The sequence below is a fragment of the Salvelinus alpinus genome, chromosome 14 (genome assembly GCF_045679555.1).
Source record: "Salvelinus alpinus chromosome 14, SLU_Salpinus.1, whole genome shotgun sequence".
NCBI classification, from domain to species: Eukaryota; Metazoa; Chordata; class Actinopteri; order Salmoniformes; family Salmonidae; genus Salvelinus; species Salvelinus alpinus.
The window spans coordinates 25,533,450-25,559,478 of NC_092099.1; the positions used below are offsets into that span (position 1 = coordinate 25,533,450).

Genomic DNA, 26,029 nt, shown 5'->3' on the forward strand with positions numbered 1-26,029 from the left:
TCATAGGATGCCACCTTTACAACAAGTTAGTTTGTCAAATGTCTGCCCTGCTAGAGCTTCCCCGGTCAACTGTAAGTGCTGTTATTGTGAAGTGGAAAGGTCTAGAAGCAACAACGGCTCAGCCGAGAAGTGGTTGTCAGGTAAAAATTGTCTGTCCTCGGTTCCAACAGTCACTACCAAGTTCCAAACTGCCTCTGGAAGCAACGTCAGCACAAGAACTGTCATCAGGAGCTTCATGAAATGGGTTTCCATGGCCGAGCAGTCACACACAAGCCTAAGATCACCATGCACAATGCCAAGCATTGGCTGGAGTGGTGTAAAGCTCGCCGCCATTGGACTCTGGAATAGCCGAAACACGTTCTCTGGGAATTATTAATATTTATTTTTTATTTAACTAGGCAAGTTAGTTAATAACAAATTCTTCTTTGCAATGAAGGCCTACCCTGGCCAAACCCGGACGATTCTGGGCCAATTGTGCACCGCCCTATGGGATTCCCAATCACGGCCGGATGTGATACAGCCTGGATTCAAGGCAGGGACTGTAGTGACGCCTCTTGCATTGAGATGCAGTGCCTTAGACCGCTGTGCCACTCGGGATGGTGAATCGCAATGCACCATCTGACAGTCCGATGGACGAATCTAAGTTTGGCGGATGCCAGGAGAACGCTACCTGCCCCAATGCATAGTGCCAACTGTAAAGTTTGGTGGAGGAGGAATAATGGTTTGGGGCTGTTTTTCATGGTTCAGGCTAGGCCCTTTAGTTCCAGTCAAGGGAAATCGTAATGCTATAGCATACAATGGCATTCTAGATGATTCTGTGCTTCCAACTTTGTGGCAACAGTTTGGGGAAGGCCCTTTCCTATTTCAGCATGGCATTGCCCCCGTGCACAAAGCAAGGTCCATACATAAATGGTTTGTCGGGAACGGTGTGGAAGAACTTGACTGGCCTGCACAGAGCCCTGACCTCAACCCCATCGAAAACCTTTGGGAGGAATTGGAACACCGACTGCGAGCCAGGCCTAATTGCCCAACATCAGTGCCCGACCTCACTAATGCTCTTGTGGCTGAATGGAAGCAAGTCCCCTCAGCAATGTTCCAACATCTAGTGGAAAGCCTTCACAGAAGAGTGGAGACTGTTAGAGCAGCAAAGGGGAGGCCAATTCCATATTAATGGCCATCATTTTTGGAATGAGATGTTCGACGAGCAGGTGTCCACATACTTTTGGCCACACTTGTGTATGTGATTCTTTGTGTTCTGAGACTAAGTAGCAAGCCTAGTTTATCACATAATCTATACTCTCTCTCTATGCCTGACTTTCCCTCCTCTCTCTCTCTCTCCCCCTCCTCTCTTCCTCTCATACTGTCTTTCAGTATAAATCACTAAACCAGTTCAGTCCTCATAAAGGTCCCAGTACTAGACCATCTCTCTTCCTTTTCTCTCTCCTTCTTTTTCATCCTTCCCTCCTCCTCCATCCCTCTCTCTCCCCTCCTCCTTCTCTGCTGCTAAAAAAAGAACCGGTCTGCTCTTTTGAACGCTTGAGCAGGTGGGAAGGAGGGAGAGAATGCAGCTCCCCTCCTCTCCATCAGCCCATCCCCTCCCTCACATCCCCAGGTCTGCTGACTGGCCCCCGGGGCTGTCTGTCACCCCTTAGCCAGGCTGAGATTGGCTAGTGGCACGGCAGTTCCTGGCACGTCATTGGTTGATCAGTGCAGTGGCGGTGGCTGGTTTCTGTGACTGTCTTGCTCTCCCTCCAACACAACACAGCACCACACACACAGAAACACAGGCAGATCTGACTCTCAGGCATCTATTTTCCTATCTTCTCTCCTGTTTTCAGTTTCAATATGGAATTATTTATCCCTTTTTCTCTATTGGAGGATTTGGAATAGCAGAGTTGTTGTCGTGTGAGGAGGAGTGGAGACATTCTGTTCATCAGTTTGCTGTGACCAGGCAGTGTTTGTGTGTTTTGCTGCTGAGGTGTGAGTATTTGTGTCACCTCTAAAAGGTGTGTATAGTTGATTCTTCTGACTGGCTACATGTGGGATTGACTTTGATTCCTCTACCTGAACCCCTCTCATAAGACTACAGCGGGTAACAGTGAGAGAGGCGGTTGGCTGGTCTTACAACTCTTTATCTTTCTCTGTGCGGATTGGACCAGTATCTTGAAGGTGTGTATAGTTGAACAACCTCGCATCCCCCTCTCACTGTGGACTAGGACAGGGTTTTTGAAGCATCTTTACCTTGCCTGTACATAAGTGCACCAAGCTGAGGGTAGGTCTTTACTCAGGCCTGACAGATACATTTTTACATTTAACATTTTAATATTTAGCAGACGCTCTTTTCCAGAGATACTTACAGTAGAGTGTATACATTTCAGACTTTTTGTACTTGTACCCCAGTGGGAATTGAACCCACAACCCTGGCATTGCAAGCGCTATGCTCTACCAACTGAGCCACATGGGACATCCAGTATAAACATACTAGTGACACTGTCATCTCTATCCTCTCTCACCATTGTGGTTCCCTGTTCATTTATTCTCTGGTCATATCCAGTCACTGTGGTCCTACTGAACCTTGTTCCCCTCTCTCCAGTCTCCATCTGCGGTCTTGTTATGGTCATGTGTGCAGTGGTGTCAGGTGTTAGTGGTTGTGTTGACCGGGATCCCATCTCTTTTTTCCAGTCTGTCTGCGGCAGGAGTGGGTTTTATCCTGGTCATTGACCGGCGGCAGGACCGATGGGCAGCCGTCAAGGGGACCCTGCTCCGCATTGCAGTAAGTAACCGAGCGCGTGTGTGTGTCTGGCTCTATACGGGGGAGTCTGTCTTTTGTGTCTATGCATCTGTGTGTGTGAAATACATTTCTTTAATCACGTGTTGAGTGGAGCACCAGTTTTGTGAGGCCTCATCCTTACACTGTCAGCCCGAAGGCAGAGGGGGTTTGGCAGACAAGAGGTGTCAGAACAACCCCTCCTCTTCTCAGAGCTCCACATCTGTGCCACAAAGTAGGGATTGATATCACAACTGCCCTAGGGGGCAGATATGAATTACCCCCCCACCTACACATACACACACACAGGCAGCAGCCGATTCAGCCCTGTTACTCCCCTGCCGTGGGGGCAGAATAAACAGCCAAAACAAAGAGGACAAGAGAGATGAGAGATGTGTTCTCCCCACATTACAACAAAGCATGCTGGAAGGATATGACAATGAGTGTCTTCACTGTAAACCATGTTTTGATAAATACTGTATAGAAAATGTGTAGATTAACTCACTCTATAGGAAAAACACTGACACTGACTTTAATGGATAAAGATGGAAAGAAATATTAGGTCTGTGTGTGTTTCCCATGCTGTGGTAGTGATGAGGTAGCTGTTGTATCTCTCTCCGGCCCCACTAAACTCTCTCTCCTCATTTCACTCTCTTTGTTTCAGCTACTATCTCTTTGTTCACATCTTCCTTCATCCCTTCTCTCTCTCCACAAATTTTATTTATGCCACTTTACAGAGATAGTTTATCTTCATTTGACCAGTTTCTCAGAGCAGGAAAAAATTCCTGCAGCAACAAAAATGTGAATTATTATTATGTGTATTGTAAATAAAGAGCGACAGCCTTTCGTTATTTAGTCTCATGCTAGTGACCATGACTGAATTCAAATGTGAGTTGGTATCGGGGTGTGGTTTGATGTGGGTGTCTGTGTGTGTTCACAGGTGGTAAGAGTTAGCCAAATTATTTAGGCAATTCGCTTCAGCCGGTGTGGCAAAGTTGGTTTGACTTTGGATAGCCTATCTCTGGGTATAGTTAGGGACCGTCAATAAATAACACAATGTAAACGGTACAATATTTTCATGTTGCACATATTTTAGTTGTCTCATTAAATGCTTTCAATATTTGTATATGATTTTCTACAATTTATAGTTGGTTTGAGGTTTTTAAGTCATTGAAATTTGGAGCTATTGACCTTTTAAAATATTGTTCCATATACATTGTTTAATTTACTGATGGTCCCTAACTAGCCCCATAGGGAAATCAAATGTCACACCAAATTGACCATGGGCATTACAATCGTGGCGTGTGCAGCTGCGCTCCGAATTGATCATTACTTGGGTGCTGCCAGGTGTGGGCATGTGGGCAGGATTAAAATAAACCCAACCTAGGAAAACTGTTACGGTATCCTTCATTCTGTTATGGGAACCCTTCATTCTGTTACGGTACCCTTTATTCTGTTACGGTACCCTTCATTCTGTTATGGGAACCCTTCATTCTGTTACGGTACCCTTTATTCTGTTACGGTACCCTTTATTCTGTTACGGTACCCTTCATTCTGTTACGGGAACCCTTCATTCTGTTACGGTACCCTTCATTCTGTTACGGTACCCTTCATTCTGTTACGGGAACCCTTCGTACCCTTCATTCTGTAACATACCTTTTTTTCCTGTCATCTCGTAAATCGCAGTTTTGGGTGAGACTGACTCTGACCAAAAGTATCCTATTTGAACTTTGTAGTCAATTTTGACATTAGAATAAATGTTTCTGACTTATATTGATGCAACAGCCTGTTTTCAAAAAGAGAAGTTGCTTTTTAGGGGCGGTCACTCTTTAATGGACATTTGTGTAGGGATTGTTAGGGAACATTTGTGTAGGGAAGTCTGACATTTTAAAGAGGAAATGACCAACTTTAGAAGCCTCTTTAAACCTCGAATACACTACATTTTGCATTTTGCAAAATTCTTTGTGACAACAGAGTGATCAAACTAAGATCGACGTGTTGGTAGTTTAGCAACAAAACCAACATGTGCGGCAATACAGACAGGGTTGGCTTAGATTGTTCAGAACAGGTAAACTATATTTAGTCTCCAAATGTTCGTTGAAAACAAACACGTTTGCACAATGATCACTTGTCACTCAAATACATCGTTACAGTTGTTGGTTAGCTAACTAGCAAATTTTTGCCGTATTAGCATAGACTTGACATCAGTCAAACACCTCAAAACAAAACAAGACATCAATAACAAAAAACAATGAGCTGAAACTAGCCACCTACGATTCCCCACATGGCATCTTCTTGTCATTGTTGCCAGATATGAGTGTTCAGAATCATACCAACGCACGCCTTGCAGCCACATCAACGCGTGCGCATATAGCAGATCTGGATATCACCCCTTTCCATTGCTCTCTCCCTTAGGGCTTTGTGCTTCAGAATGAGGAGAATGTGTAAAAGGAGGATAAAAAAATGAAAAGATGATCGAGGGAGTCTCTTCTCTCTTTCTCTTCCTCTTAGAAAACACAGCCTGTTGTTTCCTCTCCAGTCACAACTCACTGTTTCCTGCTTGATGACAGTTTGCTGGCAGCTGAATACAGTGTGTGAGCTGTGAGGGATATTATCTCTGCTTTGGTGATTAGCTTTCAAAGTGTGTTTGTTTATTTGTGCTGAGTTGATACATGGTTTGAGCACCTTATGGTTCGTCCATTAATAGCACAGGATTTCCAATGGCTTTTTCTTTGTTCAACACCATTTATGAGATCCTTCAGAACTTTATTAAGTAAGTTACAATACGGACCTGCATGATTCGTATTGATTTTAATCAATACCTATATCCTAAGTGCTGTTTAACCCCATATGACTGCATTCTTGGTTTCAGCACCACAGTTATGTGGACAGCTGTCCACACAGCTGTCTCACACACACAGAGGGGAAATAAGTAGAGGTCTATGGGTTCTCTGTTATTGACACGAAAGCCGCATTATAGAGTTTCACTGAACTGAAGAGAATGTGTGAGAGAGAGATGATTTCCTAGACAGAGGAAGATATATAGAGAGATGAATATGAACACCCAGACTCCACTGGGACCTGGAATGCTCCCTCCCTCATTTCAAATTGAATCAAGCTTTATTAATCCCACAAAGGGGGGGGGGGGGGGGGCATTACAGCCTGACAGCCTGGTAATGGGAGGCACTCAGTCACCGCCGGAACAGCCGCCTGTTCTGGATAGTTTCACCGCGCTGCTAAATGCCGCACACACACACAGGCCGTGTAATGAATAGTAGTGAATGCTGGCATGAGTTGAGCCGGTACTATCACAACTATTGAAGACGCCTCCCAGACCTAATGATAAATCATATCAAGATAAACAACACAAATGCGTGTTAACAGGTACTGAGTTGGAGCCTGGACTGTGAAGGGGGGGTGTTGTCTCACATTAGTCATTGTATAGCCTCAACTATCATATCATTCACCTCTTTGTTGTGGGTATATGTATCCAATGTTTTTGTTTGCGTGTGTGTGGGTGTGTACATCTTTGTGTATACTGTGATTCTTTGTCTGTCTGTGTGTGTCTGTGTTTTAATGAGTGTAGTGCATTGCCATGCATGGGTGGTTTTCAGACTGGAGGAGAAAGCAGCAGTTGTTTATGGTGTGGTCCCTAATTAAAAACCTATAGGGTTACTGTGGTTTCACTCACTCCCAAGAGACATACTGTCTACACTCTCACTCACCAGCCGTGTGTCTGTGTGTGTGTGTGTGTGTGTGTGTGTGTGTGTGTGTGTGTGTGTGTGTGTGTGTGTGTGTGTGTGTGTGTGTGTGTGTGTGTGTGTGTGTGTGTGTGTGTGTGTGTGTGTGTGTGTGTGTGTGTGTGTGTGTGTGTGTACTGTTTTCGACCAGAACCAGTGGGCTATGACCACAAGTCCAGTCAGAAGGTTACGGTCGAACGGTTACAACCCTCATCTGGGAGTCACACTAGTTCCTTATATATACTGTCTCCAAAATCCACCCAACCACCTTTTTCAAACCAACTTCTACTGAATTCCATTACATTCATTTCTTCCTCTTCCTTGCTTGTCTCCATCGGATGTTTGTGTTTTGAAGAGTACGTTGCTAGTGAATGGCCAGTCCCTTTCATAGTGACTGTCCTGCAGTGTCAGAGGTCATTAAGAGCTCTCTCTAGTTGGGCTGCAGAGAGGAACAGTTTATTGATTCATTAATTCCATTAAGTTTGTGTATTCCCTACTGGTTGTTTGTTAATGAGGCAGAGTCTTATATCTGTCATTTCTGCTTAGGCCAGCGTTCTGTCTCTCTCCAATCAATCAAACCTGTGTGTGCAATAAATTAGCTTACGCATCAATTCAGTAATGGGAATTTGTCTCCACCGCCGGCTAAAGCCATAATATTGATCTTGCTGTGTCTTTATATGTACAGTTTGAGTCTTACCTCACCAGAACTAGCAAGCTTCAGGGATGTACACTGTATGCTAATTTAGCTCCTGATTATAATGTCTGGGGGTCTGCTTTTTAATAGTCCCTGTCTCTCAGCTTTATCCTACCCTTAAAGTGTGTGCGTGTGCTACATTACGCAGGTATCCTGAGGTATTTAATGTCCTTATTATGCCTTCCACTGATGCGTGTGTGTGTGTGTGTGTGTGTGTGTGTGTGTGTGTGTGTGTGTGTGTGTGTGTGTGTGTGTGTGTGTGTGTGTGTGTGTGTGTGTGTGTGTGTGTGTGTGTGTGTGTGTGTGTGTGTGTGTGTGTGTGTGTGTGTGTAAAGGATGTCTCTTGCTAGTGGGTTGTCTAGACTGAGAGCTATGGTGGTTGCTGTCTACTCCTGTATTATAGAAGTCCTCCCAGTTCTCTGTTCATCCACCCTTCTCTCCTCCCCTCTCCCCTACCTTTCCTCCCCTCTCTCTGTGTGTAGGGTTCGTTCCCAGGAAACCTGCAGTTAGTTCTGGTATTGAGGCCCACCACCTTATTCCAGAGGACTCTCTCAGACATCTTGTTCAAGTTCAACAAGGATGAGTTCAAGATGAAGGTGCCGGTACGTACAGACAGCAGGTTACAGACACGCACACATTCATAGACTGACTATTGTATTATTGTCATTACTTCACCATTACGTTTTTCTATCCTAAATTGTTGCTTGTGTAGATGATTATGCTGAGTTCTGTGACTGAGCTCCACTCCTACATAGACCGGACACAACTGACTACTGAGCTGGGAGGAACCCAGGAGTACTGCCACGAGAAGTGGATCTCACACCGCACCGTGAGTATACACAAACACACACACACACACACACACAGTGCACACTGCAACAAGTGCTGCAACAATGGCGCTGACAGAGAGGGTCGCCTCGATTCAGGTTCTTAGGAAACTATGCAGTAATTCGTTTTTTAATGTATTATTTTTTTACATTGTTAGCCCAGAAAATCTCAAGTGTTATTACATATAGCCGGGAAGAACTATCGCGTATAAAAGCGACGTCAAGTTACCAACATTACGACCAGGAATACGACTTTCCCGAAGCGGATCCTGTGTTCGGACCTCCACCCTGGACATGGGATCTTATCCCAGAGGCCGACCCAAAACAATGCGGTCGCCGCAGGAGAGGCAGACGGAGCGTCCTACTGGTCAGACTTAGAAGGCGAGCACACCATCCGCCGCTTCCAAGCATACTACTCGCCAATGTCCAATCTCTAGACAACAAGGAGGATGAGATTAGGGCAGGAGTTGCCTTCCAGAGAGACATCAGAGATTGTAACATTCTCTGCTTCACGGAAACATGGCTCACTCGGGATATGTTGTCAGTCGGTACAGCCACCCGGTTTCTTCACGCATCGCACCGACAGCTAAAAGCATCTTTCTGGTAAGAAGAAGGGCGGGGGGTATTCCTTATGATTAACGACTCATGGTGTAATCATAACAACATACAGGAACTCAAGTCCTTTTATTTGATTTTTTTTTTTTTTACTTTATTTAACCAGGTAGGCCAGTTGAGAACAAATTCTCATTTACAACTGCGACCTGGCCAAGATAAAGCAAAGCAGTGCGACAAAAACAACAACACAGAGTTACACATAAACAAATAAACTTTTGTTCACCTGACCTAGAATTCCTTACAATCAAATGCCGACCGCATCATCTACCAAGAGAATACTCTTTGATTATAGTCACACCCGTGTATATCCCCCCCAAGCTGATACCTTGACGGCCCTGAAAGAACTTCACTGGACTCTGTGTAGACTGGAAACCATATATCCTGAGGCTACATTTATTGTAGCTGGAGATTTTTAAAAAGCTAATCTGAGAACAAGGCTTCATTGACTACAGCTGAGATGTGCAACTGGGTCCTGGACTTTCTGACAGGCCGGCCCCTGTTGGTGAGGGTAGGAAACAACATCTCCACCCCGCTGATCCTCAACACATGTGGCCCCACAAAGGTGCGTTCTCAGCCCTCTCCTGTAGTCCCTGTTCACCCATGACTGACTGCATGGCCATGCACGCTTCCAACTCAATCATCAAGTTTGCAGACGACACTACAGTGGTAGGCTTGATTACCAACAACGATGAGACAGCCTACAGGGAGGAGGTGAGGGCCCTCTGAGTGTGGAGTCAGGAAAATAACCTCTCACTCAACATCAACAAAACAAAAGAGATGATCGTGGACTTCAGGAAACAGCAGAGGGAGCATCCCCCCATCCACACTGACGGGACAGTAGTGGAGAAGTTGGAAAGTTTTAAGTTCATCGGGATACACATCACGGACAAACTGAAATGGTCCACCCACACAGACAGTGTGGTGACGAAGGCGCAACAGCGCCTCTTCAACCTCAGGAGGCTGAAGAAATTTGGCTTGTCACCTAAAACACTCACAAACTTTTACAGATGCACAATCGAGAGCATCCTGTCGGGCTGTATCACCACCTGGTACGGCAACTGGACCGCACACAACCGCAAGGCTCTACAGAGGGTGGTGAGGTCGGCACAACGCATCACCAGAGGCAAACTACCTGCCCTCCAGGACACCTACAGCACCCGATGTCACAGGAAGGCCAAAAAGATCATCAAGGACAACAACCACCCGAGCCACTGCCTGTTCACCCCGCTACCATCCAGAAGGCGAGGTCAGTACAGGTGCATCAAAGCTGGGACCGAGAGACTGAAAAACAGATATCTCAAGGCCATCAGACTGTTAAACAGCCATCACTAAGATAGTGGCTGCTGCCAACATACAGACTCAAATCTCTGGCCACTTTAATAAATGTATCACTAGTCACTTTAAATAACGGCACTTTAATAATGTCTACATATCCAAAAAAAAATAATTAAGAACATTTTATTTAACCTTTATTTAACCAGGTAGGCTAGTTGAGAACAAGTTCTCATTTACAACTGCGACCTGGCCACGATAAAGCACAGCAGTTCGACACATACAACAACATTACTCATCTCATATGTATATACTGTATTCTATACCATCTACTGCATCACTCATCTATATATTTATATGTACATATTCTTATTCAGCCCTTTACATTTGTGTGTTTTAAGGGAGTTATTGTGAAATTGTTAGATATTACAGCACTGTCGGAACTAGAAGCACAAGCATTTTGCTACACTCGCATTAACATCTGCTAACCATGTGTATGTGACCAATAAAATGTGATTTGATTTGCAAAGAAGACCTAGTTAAGCTGCAGCTGGCCCAGAACAGAGTCGCACGTCTTGCTTTCATTGTAATCAGAGGGCTAGTATTAATTCTATATATGCCAGTCTCTCTTGGCTAAGAGTTGAGGAAGACTGACTGCACACACACACACACACACACACACACACACACACACACACACACACACACACACACACACACACACACACACACACACACACACACACACACACACACTACATGTTTTTAAATGTAAATTGTAAAGTATCTTGTCTGTAATGTATTTTTCGTTATGTGTCGGACCCCAGTAAGACTAGATGTTGCCATTGGCGTCGGCCAGCGCATGTGAGCGGAGTTGAGTGGTTGGAAATCCCGCTCATCGTTAATGGAGAGGTGCAGCACACCGCTCTGCCCTCCATGTCCTTTCCTACCACTCCGCTAAAAACCGCTCCGTGCTCACATGAAGAAAAAAATTCCCTCTCCAAATTCGCTCCATTCATTAAAATCACAATTGAACCAACACCCATCTATTTTTGTGACTACCTGGACGTACCAATTGGTGTTTAAGTATTGAAACCAAATCATATGGATTCGCATTTTTATTTGAATTAACATGACAAGGTGAATGTAAGAAGTGAGCATCATTTCAAATAGGCTACATGTCATATTAAACCACATATAAACACTCTAAATAGGTCAGGAGCCAGACAGGGAGCCTAAAATAATTATTTAGGCTAAATTGTTTCAATTATTTCAAGGCTATAGCTTACAAAGGAATACATTTTGAAGCATTTGCAAGTGCGACACAATAGGCTGGTAGGGACATAATGCGCTCAGCATTTAAACATTTAGTTGTATTAAATCCTTCTCTAAATGTGCATATATGCTGTGACTTACTTAGAATTAAATACAAATTAAAACAAAAAATGACTTATTGGTGACTTTGAATTCTTTTTTAGAAACAAGTTTGGCCAGTCTGTGGTGTCAGGCTCATGTGATGGTGCCTGGAGAGCAGGCCAGCAGCGGAGAATATCCTCTCCACACTTGTAGAGCCACTGGGGATGCTAAACACCCTTTTGGCCACTCTTGCCAGGCTGGGCAGAGATGCAGAGTTGTTTTATTTTTCTTTAGGTATTCTTATATAACCTAATCAAAACGGAAAGCTCCTTGAACGTGGGAAAATGCCAGGCCTATTGGGACAAAATCAATTATGGCTTATTGTATAGATAATAGAACAAAAATGAGCAAGACGTTTAAGAGGACAGATTTTTTGTTTATAAATACTTTGCTAATATGACACAATTAGTTATCTACCCACCTCGTTCCTTTCTTTTAGCATGTGCACATAGTATGTAGACCATCATGGTTTTGGGATAAGTGTCTTTTCAGATTCCACAATGATTCTTTAGTTGTGGACACTACATCACCACACTCCCTCTCTTGCTCTTGGTCCTCATCTTTGTAAGTCACCTTGATTTAGCAACTGGGTGTTTTATCAGTTTCTTTATGAAAATATTTAGTGAACTCCATGACAGTAGCTAAAGCAAGGGGCTGTAGCAGCACACAAATAGACTATGAATGCATGCTGGGGCGGACACGCCCTGAGCTCATGAAGTGTGAGCGCTACTGGAGGGAAATTGGAGCTCGACGAGAAGGCCGAAGCTCCTCGCTCTGTTCCAGCTCCGCTCACATACTCTGGCGTCGACTAATGGGGATCCTAATAAATTAAACACACACAGAGATACACATCCAGCAAACACACAGTGAATACACAGCATAAACACCAGAACCATGGCCCAGTTCCCTAGTGTTGGACTAATAACCTTTTTCCCAGTCAAGCTATGCATGTTATTTTCTAACAATGTATTATATCCATCTGTGTGAAGGCCATTGAGGGCTTTGCTCTGATGGTAAAGAGAACAGCTCAGATCCTGCAGTCGTTTGGGACAGAGCTAGCAGAGACCGAACTACCCAATGACATCCAGGCTACCAGCAACCTACTGGGGACACACATCAACAAGAAGAGCAAGATGAAGGTACAGAGCAGGCGCACACACAGACAGACAGACAGACAGACCTCCCTCCCTCCCTCCCTCCCTCCCTCCCTCCCTCCCTCCCTCCCTCCAGAAGGATGAATACAAAAATTAACATGATGGGTTAAATCTAAGTAAATCATTGTCTTGTCCCACACCACTGAAATCAGAGTGATGGTGTTGGCGTGTGTATCTGATTCCCCTGATGTGTTTGTGTCTCCAGGAGGATCTGCTGGTGGCTTTAGGACAGGGCAGCAGACTGTTGGAGAGTATTAATGAGCCAGTGGTCAGAGACCCAGACCACAACATGAACCAGGACGAACTGGAGAACCTGGCCACTGTACAGAGGTTAGAACACACACTGGGAACCTAGAACACACACTGGGAACCTAGAACACTGGGCTTAGAATACACACTGGGAACCTAGAACACTGGGGTTAGAATACACACTGGGAACCTAGAACACTGAGGTTAGAATACACACTGGGAACCTAGAACACTGGGGTTAGAACACACACTGAGAACCTAGAACACTGAGGTAGAACACCCACTAGGAACCGAGAACATTGGGGTTAGAACACACTCAGGGCACCTAGAACACTTGGTTCATAGATACACAGGAAATATAGAACCCTGGAGGACTTGATGAATGCAAGAGGTGAGAACACATAACAGCTTTTGCTCCTCACCGTGATAAGGACTGGCAGTGCTGGGTCCTCTGAGGTCAGAAGGAGTATTTTGGAGAACACTGGTGACAGAGAAGACAAAACAGGCTGGCATCTTTCACATTCAACTCAGTAGAGTGAGCAAAACACACAGAGGAATAGCAGAAAATGTCTCATGACTCCTCTTTTCTAATCTTCTCTTTATCTCAATCTTTCCCTTTCCCATCTCTCTCCTCCCCTCTCCTCTATCCATCTTCTCTCCTCTCCCTCCACCCCCTCTCCTCTCCCTTCACCCCCTCTCCTCTCCCTCCACCCCCTCTATCCCTATCTCCCTCTCCTCAATCAGACTGCTTTCCCAGTTGAATGAGACAGAACGGGCATTTGATGAGTTCTGGGAGAGACATAAGACCAAGCTGGAGCAATGTCTGCTACTCCGCCACTTTGAACACAACTACAGAGAGGTGAGTGGGACAACACATGACTACACACACCTGACTTCTGTACACCTTGGGTAACATACACTAGTTACAGTACCTGAGAGCAATACACCAGAGAGCAACATACACCTTACAAACTAAGTAGATCTCTGAAGCAATTACACCCCTGATCCTGGTACACCTATGGGACATTGACACGGCCACCTGTGTGTGTGTGTGTGTGTGTGTGCATGTCACACCTGATCTTTGTATACCATGTCTGTGTGTGCATGTACAACCAGATCTGAGTATACGTTGTGTGTATGTCATACCAAATGTCATTACATTTGTCTGTATGTGTCCAACCTGTGTCTGTTCTAACTGCTGTACTACTGTTCCAGGTGAGGTGTCTGCTGGACCAGGTGGCAGAGAGATTGACAGCTTTCTCGGAGGTGGGAATAAGCCCCGCCCACGCTGATCACATCTTCCGCGAGCTGAGCAGCCACGAGGAGAGAGTCTGTGTAAGTAAACAAACACACTGATAGACATGTATTATCCAGAGTACATATAGAAATCAATAATGTCGCATCTCTCTTATCTTTCCATCTCTCTCTCTCCCTCCTACCCCACTCCTTCCTTCCTTCCTTCCTTCCTTCCTTCCTTCCTTCCTTCCTTCCTTCCTTCCTTCCTTCCTTCCTTCCTTCCTTCCTTCCTTCCTTCCTTCCTGCCTGCCTGCCTGCCTGCCTGCCTGCCTGCCTGCCTGCCTGCCTGCCTGCCTGCCTGCCTGCCTGCCTGCCTGCCTGCCTGCCTGCCTGCCTGCCTGCCCCTCTCTCTCTCTCTCTCTCTCTCTCTTTCTCTCTCTCTGTCTCTCTTTCTCTCTCTTTCTCTCTCTTTCTCTCTCTTTCTCTCTCTGTAGGAGGTACTGGACCGAGCCCAGGCTCTGGCCCGCGAGGGTGACGAGTTGATCCAGAACTCCCACTATGCTGAGGACTCCATCCAGCCCAAATGCATCGAGCTCCGAGCCTTGAACGAGGAAATGAGCATTTACCTGAGAGCAAAGAAAGACCACTTACTCAGAGCTATAGAGCTGCACCACAGCCTGGAGAGGGTGAGAGGGACATAAACACACACACATACACTACCGTTCAAATGTCTTTGTTTTTGAAAGAAAATCTATTTTTTTGGTCCATTAAAATAACATCAAATTGATCAGAAATACAGTGTAGACATTGTTAATGTTGTAAATGACTATTGTAGCTGGAAACGGCTGATTTTTAATGGAATATCTACATAGGCGTACAGAGGCCCATTATCAGCAACCATCCCTCCTGTGTTCCAATGGCACGTTGTGTTAAAGAAGCAATAAAACTGGCCTTCTTGAGACTAGTTGAGTATCTGGAGCATCAGCATTTGTGGGTTCAATTGCAGGCTCAAAATGGCCAGAAACAAAGAACTTTCTTCTGAAACTCGTCAGTCTATTCTTGTTCTGAGAAATGAAGGCTATTCCATGCGAGAAATTGCCAAGAAACTGAAGATCTCGTACAACACTCTGTATTACTCCCTTCACAGAACAGCACAAACTGGCTCTAACCAGAATAGAAAGAGGAGTGGGAGGCCCCGGTGCACAACTGAGCAAGAGGACAAGTACATTAGAGTGTCTAGTTTGAGAAACAGACTCCTCACAAGTCCTCAACTGGCAGTTTCATTAAATAGTACCCGCAATACACAAGTCTCAACAGTGAAGAGGCGACTCCGGGATGCTGGCCTTCTAGGCAGAGTTGCAAAGAAAAAGCAATATCTCAGACTGGCCAATAAAAATAAAAGATTAAGATGGGCAAAAGAACACACACTGGACAGAGGAACTCTGCCTAGAAGGCCAGCATCCCGGAGTCACCTCTTCACTGTTGACGTTGAGACTGGTGTTTTGCGGGTACTATTTAATGAAGCTGCCAGTTGAGGACTTGTGAGGCGTCTGTTTCTCAAACTAGACACTCTAATGTACTTGTCCTCTTGCCTAGTTGTGCACCAGGGCCTCCCACTCCTCTTTCTATTCTGGTTAGAGCCAGTTTGCGCTGTTCTGTGAAGGGAGTAGTACACAGTGTTGTACGAGATCTTCAGTTTCTTGGCAATTTCTCGCATGGAATAGCCTTCATTTCTCAGAACAAGAATAGACTGACGAGTTTCAGAAGAAAATTCTTTGTTTCTGGCCATTTTGAGCCTGGAATCGAACCCACAAATGCTGATGCTCCAGATACTCAACTAGTCTCAAGAAGGACAGTTTTATTGCTTCTTTAATCAGAACAACAGTTTTCATCTGTGTTAACATGATTGCAAAAGGGTTTTCTAATGATCAATTAGCCTTTTAAAATGATGAACTTCGATTAGCTAAAACAACATGTCATTGGAACACAGGAGTGATGGTTTCTGATAACGGGCCTCTACGCCTATATAGATATTCCATTAAAAATCAGCCGTTTCCAGCTGCTACTCACATTAACAATGTCTACACTGTGTTTCTGATCAATTTTATGTTATTTTAATGGACAGAAAATATGTTATTCTTTCAAAAACAAGGAAATTTCTAAGTGACCCCAAACTTTTGAACAGTAGTGTGTATATATATACACACAAAGTCAAAAAAAGTCAATCAAATGCATGTAGAAACACACACACACCACCCCATATACCCCTAAAAACACACACTCAACCCCCCTCTCTACCAGGCTTCTAAGTGGTGTGATGATGGCATCTACCTGCTGGCCTCTCAGCCCGTGGACAGGTGTCAGTCACATGACGGGGCAGAGTCAGCGCTGCAGGAGATTGAGCGTTACCTGGATACGGCGGGACAGAACAAACTGACTGATCCTAGTGCCATCTGCAGGGACTACGAGACAGTGCTCAACCAGGAGTTCAGGGTAAGAGAATCCAATTCTATGACTCAGACATGCACTCAGACCTGGATTGATGTCATTAAAATGTCATCATAATGTGATCAATTAAATGTAAAGAAAAGATGACACAGCAAACAAACAGCTATCAAAAACTGAGTGTCCCAGGGTGTAATTCTGCTCCCTGCTCCTCTTCCTCTTCTCCTTCTCTCCTCCTCTCTCATCCTTTTGCCTCTCCTCCCTCAGGACCAAGTGGAGAAGGTGTTCCAGAAGCAGGTTTCCATGCAGGAGATGTTTGACAAGAGGAGGGTCAGTCTGAAGAAGCTGGCAGCCAAACACACCAGGCCAGTCCAGCCTGTGGCCCCAAGGCCTGAAGCCATCAAGTCCCCACTGTCCTCGCCAGGTGAGTCCTTATATACCACCTGTCCTGAAGTACTACCAGTCCTTATGTACCATTATGTCCTTGTATACACATCATCAGCACCCTGTCATCACACATACAGTCCTGACATAGGGTTAATGTTCTTTTAACTAGATCGGCCAATGTATATTTAAATATGTGTATAGTGTTAATATCCCACCTCACCTCCTCCACTCTCTCATTCTCTCCCCCATAGCAAAGAGAGTGCTGGAGAAGAGCTGCTCAGAGGGAGACTCTGTGAACAGGGTCAGCTGTAGAAAAGTAAGTGGAGTTCCCTCTTGTGTTTTACTGTGGGGTAGAAATAATCATACCTGCAGTATGCATGTCAAATGAGACACTAGCTCCAGTAGTTTCAGCAGACACTCATCCTGTGGTGTGTTCTCAGGTGGAGGGCCAGCTACAGAGCAACAGAAGTGCCTCTATGTCAGAGGAGGACGAGAACCTGGCCATCCTCAGAAAGTAAGTTTGGTCAGTGTTTTGTCCGATGTTATGTCTGACTACATATCTGTGAGTCTGTGGTGTTTCTCTGACTTTTGTGTGTAGTGTTTCACCCATAGAAATAATAACGATTATCATCTGGTGTCTGTATCATGTAAGCCTGAACTGTCTACATTATGTCTGACTGTGCTCTCTCTATGGAGACATGTAATGAATGAGCTGCTGGAGACAGAGAGGGCATACGTGGAGGAACTGCTCTGTGTTCTACAGGTGTGTATCTCTCTATCCCTCTCCCCTGGACCATCTGAAACCTCTTCGTCCTCCTCTCACACGTGCGTATCGGTCTTAACTGTGTTCGTCCTATTGGGTGTTTCAGGGCTATGCCTCAGAGATGGACAACCCAGCCATGGCCAGTCTCATGCCCATTCCTCTGCAAAACAAGAAAGATGTGCTGTTTGGCAACATGCCAGAGATCTACCACTTCCACAAGAGGTAAAGTAGCACCCCCTAGCGGTTATTAATGGTGCTTACACAGTGATAGGACTACCCAGGCATTGTACTGAATAATTGATCATATCTTTATCTCTGCATCACTCTTCCTTGTGATCTTCCAGGACCTTTCTGAGGGAGTTGGAAGAGTACGAAGACTGCCCGGAACTTGTGGGTCGGTGTTTTCTGGAGAGGGTGAGTGTTTGGAGATTGAACTGGAATATGTTGTGTTTAAATCACTACTATGATTGTAGTGAAGTGTTTGTGATGCAGGGTATTTCTCTCTTTTCTTTATTCTCTCTCTCTCATAGATGACAGACCTGCAGATCTATGAGAAGTATTGTCAGAATAAACCTCGCTCTGAGAGCTTGTGGAGACAGTGCTCCGACTGCTCCTTCTTCCAGGTACACACCATATACACACCTCCTCTAAGGTAAACACACCCAACAGCTTCAGGCTTAAGTGGTTGTTATCCCCTACTAATGTATTCTCCCTGTTCTGGTCTGTAACAGGAGTGTCAGAAGAAGCTGGAACATAAACTGGGCTTGGACTCCTATCTCCTGAAACCTGTCCAGAGGATCACCAAATACCAGCTCCTGTTGAAGGTAGGACCAGTACTTGTCCTTCTATACGTTGTTTCATGATTCACAGGAGCATTCTGGTCCACTCCTTTATATTCATAATGTCTCATTGCTGATCAACATAACTCAATATGTGCATGTGTGTGTTGTAGGAGCTGCTGAAGTACAGTAAGGGCTGTGAGGGGTCAGAAGACCTGCAGGAGGCGCTCACCTCCATCCTGGGCATCCTGAAGGCTGTCAACGACTCCATGCACCTCATCGCTATTACTGGATACGATGTGAGTTCATCATCGATCAACTTTACATTCTCTGAAATATACAGCATATTCCTTTCATGGCGTCAACATCACATTATTTTAGCGATTGTGTCAACATGTCAAAATTACATAAGACTGCAGCACCATAGCTTCTGATGAGACATGAACTTTCTCCTGACCTGTGACCCTTCTTCTGATAGGGTAACATGGGCGACCTGGGACGGCTGCTGATGCAGGGGTCATTCAGTGTGTGGACAGAACACAAGAAAGGTCACGCCAAGGTCAAGGACCTGGCCCGCTTCAAGCCCATGCAGAGACACCTGTTCCTGCATGAGAAGGCCCTGCTCTTCTGTAAGAGACGGGAGGAGAACGGGGAGGGCTACGAGAAAGCCCCCTCCTACAGCTTCAAACAGTCCCTCAACGTGAGTCTGTCTGTCCATAAGTCTGCCTACCTGCCCGCCCGTGTGTCTGTTTGTCGGTAGTAGGTCTAACAGTGTTTGATATTACAAGTGAGTTAAAATTGAGCTTTTAGAAAGTAACATTTTCCAAAATGTATGCCCTCTATCAGATGAGTGCTGTGGGCATCACTGAGAACGCCAAAGGTGACAACAAGAAGTTTGAGGTCTGGTGCAACTCACGGGAGGAGGTGTACATCGTTCAGGTGAGTGGTTTTGCCCAAACAACAGTTACAGACATGTCTCCAAGTTTATTTTACAATGATACAGAAATCATATCAGACTCTGTTTAGATAAAACAAAACTGAGGGGTTTCATCATTGTATTTCAGGCCCCAACGTCTGAGGTAAAAACAACGTGGGTGAAGGAGATCCGGAAGGTTCTGACAATGCAGCTGGAGGCCTACAGAGGTAGGCAGGGTGTCTGTCTGTGGCAGACCTGGTGTCAAATAGTATTAGTTTTATTTCTAATACTTTGAGTGTATTGTAATTACATTGATTATTACATTCACTGGTCATGATGTAGTGGGACTGTAGTTGATCTCCCTGCGTGTCTTCCAGAAGCCAGTCAACAGAGGCCGTCAGACGGACTGTTCCAAGTTCCCCCCTGGTGCTGGAGCACCTGTTAGCCTCAGGTCAGTCATCTGACCCATACTGACCTATTAGAGAGTCAGAGCCTCTCATTCACAAATGAGAAGTAATCAAAGACCCCCCTCGAATGTTATGCACTGTATATTACATGGAATAATGGGGTCTGTTTAGGGGGATGTAAGAGAAGGTTCCGACAGAAATGTATCATGTAGAACAGATATGATTGTCTGTCTGATAGAATATGGAATCGTGTCCGCTCAATTCATTCTGTTTCTATCGGCAATGTTCAGAAACCTGAATACAACATGTTGTCTTACCGAAGTCAAATCAAATTTTGATTTGTCACATGCACCAAATAAAACAGGTGTAGACCTTACCGTGAAATGCTTACTAACAATCACATAACCAACAAGAAATATCACATGCAGTTCAAGAAATAGACTTAAGAAAAGATTTACTAAATAACTAAAGTGAAATTTAAAAAAAAAAAAAGTATATTTGTGTGTGTATATATATATATATATACAGTGGGGAGAACAAGTATTTGATACACTGCCGATTTTGCAGGTTTTCCTACTTACAAAGCATGTAGAGGTCTGTCATTTTTATCATAGGTACACTTCAACTGTGAGAGACGGAATCTAAAACAAAAATCCAGAAAATCACATTGTATGATTTTTAAATAATTAATTTGCATTTTATTGCATGACATAAGTATTTGATCACCTACCAACCAGTAAGAATTCCGGCTCTCACAGACCTGTTAGTTTTTCTTTAAGAAGCCCTCCTGTTCTCCACTCATTACCTGTATTAACTGCACCTGTTTGAACTCGTTACCTGTATAAAAGACACCTGTCCACACACTCAATCAAACAGATTCCAACCTCTCCACAATGGCCAAGACCAGAGAGCTGTGTAAGGACATCAGGGATAAAATTGTAGACCTGCACAAGGCTGGGATGGGCTACAGGACAATAGGCAAGCAGCTTGGTGAGAAGGAAACAACTGTTGGCGCAATTATTAGAAAATGGAAGAAGTTCAAGATGACGGTCAATCACCCTCGGTCTGGGGCTCCATGCAAGATTTCACCTCGTGGGGCATCAATGATCATGAGGAAGGTGAGGGATCAGCCCAGAACTACACGGCAGGACCTGGTCAATGACCTGAAGAGAGCTGGGACCACAGTCTCAAAGAAAACCATTAGTAACACACTACGCCGTCATGGATTAAAATCCTGCAGCGCACGCAAGGTCCCCCTGCTTAAGCCAGTGCATGTCCAGGCCCGTCTGAAGTTTGCCAATGACCATCTGGATGATCCAGAGGAGGAATGGGAGAAGGTCATGTGGTCTGATGAGACAAAAATAGAGCTTTTTGGTCTAACTCCACTCGCCGTGTTTGGAGGAAGAAGAAGTATGAGTACAACCCCAAGAACACCATCCCAACCGTGAAGCATGGAGGTGGAAACATCATTCTTTGGGGATGCTTTTCTGCAAAGGGGACAGGACGACTGCACCGTATTGAGGGGAGGATGGATGGGGCCATGTATCGCGAGATCTTGGCCAACAACCTCCTTCCCTCAGTAAGAGCATTGAAGATGGGTCGTGGCTGGGTCTTCCAGCATGACAACGACACGAAGCACACAGCCATGGCAACTAAGGAGTGGCTCCGTAAGAAGCATCTCAAGGTCCTGGAGTGGCCTAGCCAGTCTCCAGACCTGAACCCAATAGAAAATCTTTGGAGGGAGCTGAAAGTCCGTATTGCCCAGCGACAGCCCCGAAACCTGAAGGATCTGGAGAAGATCTGTAGGGAGGAGTGGGCCAAAATCCCTGCTGCAGTGTGTGCAAACCTAGTCAAGAACTACAGGAAACGTATGATCTCTGTAATTGCAAACAAAGGTTTCTGTACCAAATATTAAGTTCTGCTTTTCTGATGTATCAAATACTTATGTCATGCAATAAAATGCAAATTAATTACTTAAAAATCATACAATGTGATTTTCTGGATTTTTGTTTTAGATTCCGTCTCTCACAGTTGAAGTGTACCTATGATAAAAATTACAGACCTCTACATGCTTTGTAAGTAGGAAAACCTGCAAAATCGGCAGTGTATCAAATACTTGTTCTCCCCACTGTATATACACACACACACAAATATACTTTTAATTTTTTTTTTTTTTCACTTTAGTTATTTGGTAAATATTTTCTTAAGTCTATTTCTTGAACTGCATTGTTGGTTATGTGATTGTTAGTAAGCATTTCACGGTAAGGTCTACACCTGTTTTATTTGGTGCATGTGACAAATCAAAATTTGATTTGACTTCGGTAAGACAACATGTTGTATTCAGGTTTCTGAACATTGCCGATAGAAACAGAATGAATTGAGCGGACACGGGAAGCTTGTGGAAAATATATATATATATATATATATATATATATATATAGTTGAAGTTGGAAGTTTACATACACCTTAGCCAAATACATTTAAACTCCGTTTTTCACAATTCCTGACATTTAATCCTTGTAAAAATTCCCTGTCTTAGGTCAGTTAGGATCACCACTTTATTTGAAGAATGTGAAATGTCAGAATAATAGAGACAGTGATTTATTTCAGCTTTTATTTCTTTCATCACATTCCCAGTGGGTCAGAAGTTTACATACACTCAATTAGTATTTGGTAGCATTGCCTTTAAATTGTTTAACTTGAGTCAAACGTTTCGGGTAGCCTTCCACAAGCTTCCCACAATAAGTTTGGTGAATTTTGGCTCATTCATCCTGACTGTTGCGTAATCGTACTGAAGGTAGTTAAGGAGTTAAGCGCAGGAGAGCAGAGATGTCAATGTAGCGTCTTTAATAGGCAAGTCCCAAAACGGTACATGTACAATGTCCATAAACGCCCAAGACATGGGAACACACAGTTACTCACGGAAGGAGAAAAACAATGCTCCTTACTATACCTAACACACGGTACACGTGAAATAACTGAGGAAAAAAACCTCAACGAGCAACATGAAAATAATCCCGCACAAACCTAAGCGGGCGAAACGGGTAAATATACACACAGAAATTAAAGCAAATAAAAACCAGGTGTGAATGAACCAAACGGAAAAGGAAAAATGGATCGGTGATGGCTAGTAGGCCGGCAACGCCGACCGCCGAGCACCGCCCGAACAAGGAGAGGAACCACCTTCGGTGGAAGTCGTGACACTGACAGAGCTGGTGTAACTGAGTCAGGTTTGTAGGCCTCCTTGCTCGCAGGAGGAATGGGCCAAAATTCACCCAACTTATTGTGAGAAGCTTGTGGAAGGCTACCCAAAACGTTTGACCCAAGTTAAACAATTTAAAGGCAATGCTACCAAATACTAAGTGAGTGTTTGTAAACTTCTGACCCACTGGGAATGTGATGAAAGAAATAAAAGATTAAATAAAATATTCTCTCTACTATTATTCTGACATTTCACATTCTTAAAATAAAGTGGTAATCCTAACTGACCTAAGACAGGGAATTTTTACTAGGATTAAATGTCAGGAATTGTGAAAAACTGAGTTTAAATGTATTTGGCTAAGGTGTATGTAAACTTCCAACTTCAACTGCGTGTGTGTATGTGTATATATATTTATTTTTGTGTGTGTATATATATATATGTATGTATGTATGTATGTATGTATGTATGTACAGTGGGGAGAACAAGTATTTGATACACTGCCGATTTTTCAGGTTTTCCTACTTACAAAGCATGTAGAGGTCTGTCATTTTTATCATAGGTACACTTCAACTGTGAGAGAAGGAATCTAAAACAAAAATCCAGAAAATCACATTGTATGATTTTTAAGTAATTAATTGGCATTTTATTGCATGACATAAGTATTTGATACATCAGAAAAGCAGAACTTAATATTTGGTACAGAAACCTTAGTTTGCAATTACAGAGATCATACGTTTCCTGTAGTTCTTGACCAGGTTTGCACACACTGCAGCAGGGATTTTGGCCCACTCCTCCATACAGACCTTCTCCAGATCCTTCAGGTTTCCGGGCTGTCGCTGGGCAATACGGACTTTCGGCTCCCTCCAAAGATTTTCTATTGGGTTCAGGTCTGGAGACTGGCTAGGCCACTCCAGGACCTTGAGATGCTTCTTACGGAGCCACTCCTTAGTTGCCATGGCTGTGTGCTTCGTGTCGTTGTCATGCTGGAAGACCCAGCCACGACCCATCTTCAATGCTCTTACTGAGGGAAGGAGGTTGTTGGTCAAGATCTCGCGATACATGGCCCCATCCATCCTCTCCTCAATACGGTGCAGTCGTCCTGTCCCCTTTGCAGAAAAGCATCCCCAAAGAATGATGTTTCCACCTCCATGCTTCACGGTTGGGATGGTGTTCTTGGGGTTGTACTCATCCTTCTTCTTCCTCCAAACACGGCGAGTGGAGTTAGACCAAAAAGCTCTATTTTTGTCTCATCAGACCACATGACCTTCTCCCATTCCTCCTCTGGATCATCCAGATGGTCATTGGCAAACTTCAGACGGGCCTGGACATGCGCTGGCTTGAGCAGGGGGACCTTGCGTGCGCTGCAGGATTTTAATCCATGACGGCGTAGTGTGTTACTAATGGTTTTCTTTGAGACTGTGGTCCCAGCTCTCTTCAGGTCATTGACCAGGTCCTGCCGTGTAGTTCTGGGCTGATCCCTCACATTCCTCATGATCATTGATGCCCCACGAGGTGAGATCTTGCATGGAGCCCCAGACCGAGGGTGATTGACCGTCATCTTGAACTTCTTCCATTTTCTAATAATTGTGCCAACAGTTGTTGCCTTCTCACCAAGCTGATTGCCTATTGTCCTGTAGCCCATCCCAGCCTTGTGCAGGTCTACAATTTATCCCTGATGTCCTTACACAGCTCTCTGGTCTTGGCCATTGTGGAGAGGTTGGAGTCTGTTTGATTGAGTGTGTGGACAGGTGTCTTTTATACAGGTCACGAGTTCAAACAGGTGCAGTTAATACAGGTAATGAGTGGAGAACAGGAGGGCTTCTTAAAGAAAAACTAACAGGTCTGTGAGAGCCGGAATTCTTACTGGTTGGTAGGTGATCAAATACTTATGTCATGCAATAAAATGCAAATTCATTACTTAAAAATCATACAATGTGATTTTCTGGATTTTTGTTTTAGATTCCGTCTCTCACAGTTGAAGTGTACCTATGATAAAAATGACAGACCTCTACATGCTTTGTAAGTAGGAAAACCTGCAAAATCGGCAGTGTATCAAATACTTGTTCTCCCCACTGTATGTATGTATGTATGTATGTATGTATGTATGTATGTATGTATGTATGTATGTATGTATATAATGAAAAAGTAACACAAGAAAATTACAATAACAAGGCTGTATACAGGGGCTACCGGTACCGAGTCAATGTGCGGGGGTACACGTTAGTCGAGGTAATTTGTAAAGTGATTATGCATAGATAATAAACAGAAAGTAGCAGCAGTGTAAAAATGTGTTGCAGTGTGAGTTTCTGACAGACCTGTTTCATCCTCCTGTCTCCTCAGTCCATTTAGAAGAGGGGAGAGGAGCATGAAGGAGAAGAAGGGAGAACCCAGCAGCCCTGACGCTAACTCCTGCTCCTTCCCAAAGACCAAAGGTGAGCAGAGAGTGAGAGAGGGGAGGAGGATACTGCCTTATAACATAAAGACCGCTCAGACACCACCACCTTTCAACTGGGTCCAATGCTAAATTCAAAGCTATTCTTTACTCTCAACTGTATTTAATAGTTATCACTTTCCTAAAGCTTTTCTAAACAACACTGAACTATACTATGTTCTGACTTTTACTCTTAACTGTTGCTTTTCTCTCTGTGATGAGATGACTAATCTTTCTCCTCTCTTCCCTCCGTTTGCCTATGTCGTCACTTCTCTTTCTGTCTCTCTATTTCTCATGTCTTTCTCTCATCACTGCACTTTCCTTCTCTCCATCCCTTCCTTCTTTTATGCCTCACACACCTCTCCCTGTCGCTCTCCTTTTTCTCATCCCACTCGCCTCTCCCTCCTTCCTTCTCCTCTCCTTCTCCTGGCCCAGTAGAAGCAGCGACCAGTCCTACCTCAGACAGAGCAGCTGTGGCTAAAAAGCGTTTTACCTTGCAGGGCTTCAGCAACTTCAACAAAGGTAACAGCCCTAGCTGGTCACCAGGGGTTGCCATAGTAATCATATACATTGTTACTATATGTCAGTACTGTAGCCTTCTACTACTACGACAGTATAAAACATGGCATGCTTCCTTCCACAGACCTCTCGCCTCCTGACAATAAAAGCTTAACTTTACCCAGGATTCCCTTCTCTCCATCAGGTACCTGAAAATTTAGCTAAAGTGAC

The 26,029-nt window shown here is 44.3% G+C and overlaps 1 protein-coding gene across 3 annotated transcripts in view; it reads left to right on the top strand.

The window, feature by feature from the left end:
• Positions 1 to 25,772, top strand: part of LOC139538647 (guanine nucleotide exchange factor DBS-like) — a 63,129-nt gene extending 37,357 nt beyond the window's left edge. For all 3 annotated transcript variants that reach the window (XM_071340943.1, XM_071340942.1, XM_071340944.1), the window contains exons 4-27: positions 2,683 to 2,773; positions 7,684 to 7,803; positions 7,914 to 8,030; positions 12,321 to 12,470; positions 12,691 to 12,815; positions 13,479 to 13,593; positions 13,950 to 14,069; positions 14,465 to 14,656; positions 16,272 to 16,463; positions 16,683 to 16,839; positions 17,054 to 17,118; positions 17,243 to 17,316; positions 17,499 to 17,565; positions 17,672 to 17,787; positions 17,910 to 17,979; positions 18,096 to 18,188; positions 18,297 to 18,389; positions 18,518 to 18,643; positions 18,823 to 19,044; positions 19,191 to 19,283; positions 19,409 to 19,487; positions 19,638 to 19,711; positions 25,210 to 25,301; positions 25,736 to 25,772. In XM_071340943.1, the coding sequence (XP_071197044.1) occupies positions 2,683 to 2,773; positions 7,684 to 7,803; positions 7,914 to 8,030; positions 12,321 to 12,470; positions 12,691 to 12,815; positions 13,479 to 13,593; positions 13,950 to 14,069; positions 14,465 to 14,656; positions 16,272 to 16,463; positions 16,683 to 16,839; positions 17,054 to 17,118; positions 17,243 to 17,316; positions 17,499 to 17,565; positions 17,672 to 17,787; positions 17,910 to 17,979; positions 18,096 to 18,188; positions 18,297 to 18,389; positions 18,518 to 18,643; positions 18,823 to 19,044; positions 19,191 to 19,283; positions 19,409 to 19,487; positions 19,638 to 19,705 (2,545 nt within the window). In that variant the 3' untranslated portion in view covers positions 19,706 to 19,711; positions 25,210 to 25,301; positions 25,736 to 25,772. The remainder of the gene's footprint in view (positions 1 to 2,682; positions 2,774 to 7,683; positions 7,804 to 7,913; positions 8,031 to 12,320; positions 12,471 to 12,690; positions 12,816 to 13,478; positions 13,594 to 13,949; positions 14,070 to 14,464; positions 14,657 to 16,271; positions 16,464 to 16,682; positions 16,840 to 17,053; positions 17,119 to 17,242; positions 17,317 to 17,498; positions 17,566 to 17,671; positions 17,788 to 17,909; positions 17,980 to 18,095; positions 18,189 to 18,296; positions 18,390 to 18,517; positions 18,644 to 18,822; positions 19,045 to 19,190; positions 19,284 to 19,408; positions 19,488 to 19,637; positions 19,712 to 25,209; positions 25,302 to 25,735) is intronic.
• Positions 25,773 to 26,029: the final 257 nt, after the last annotated feature.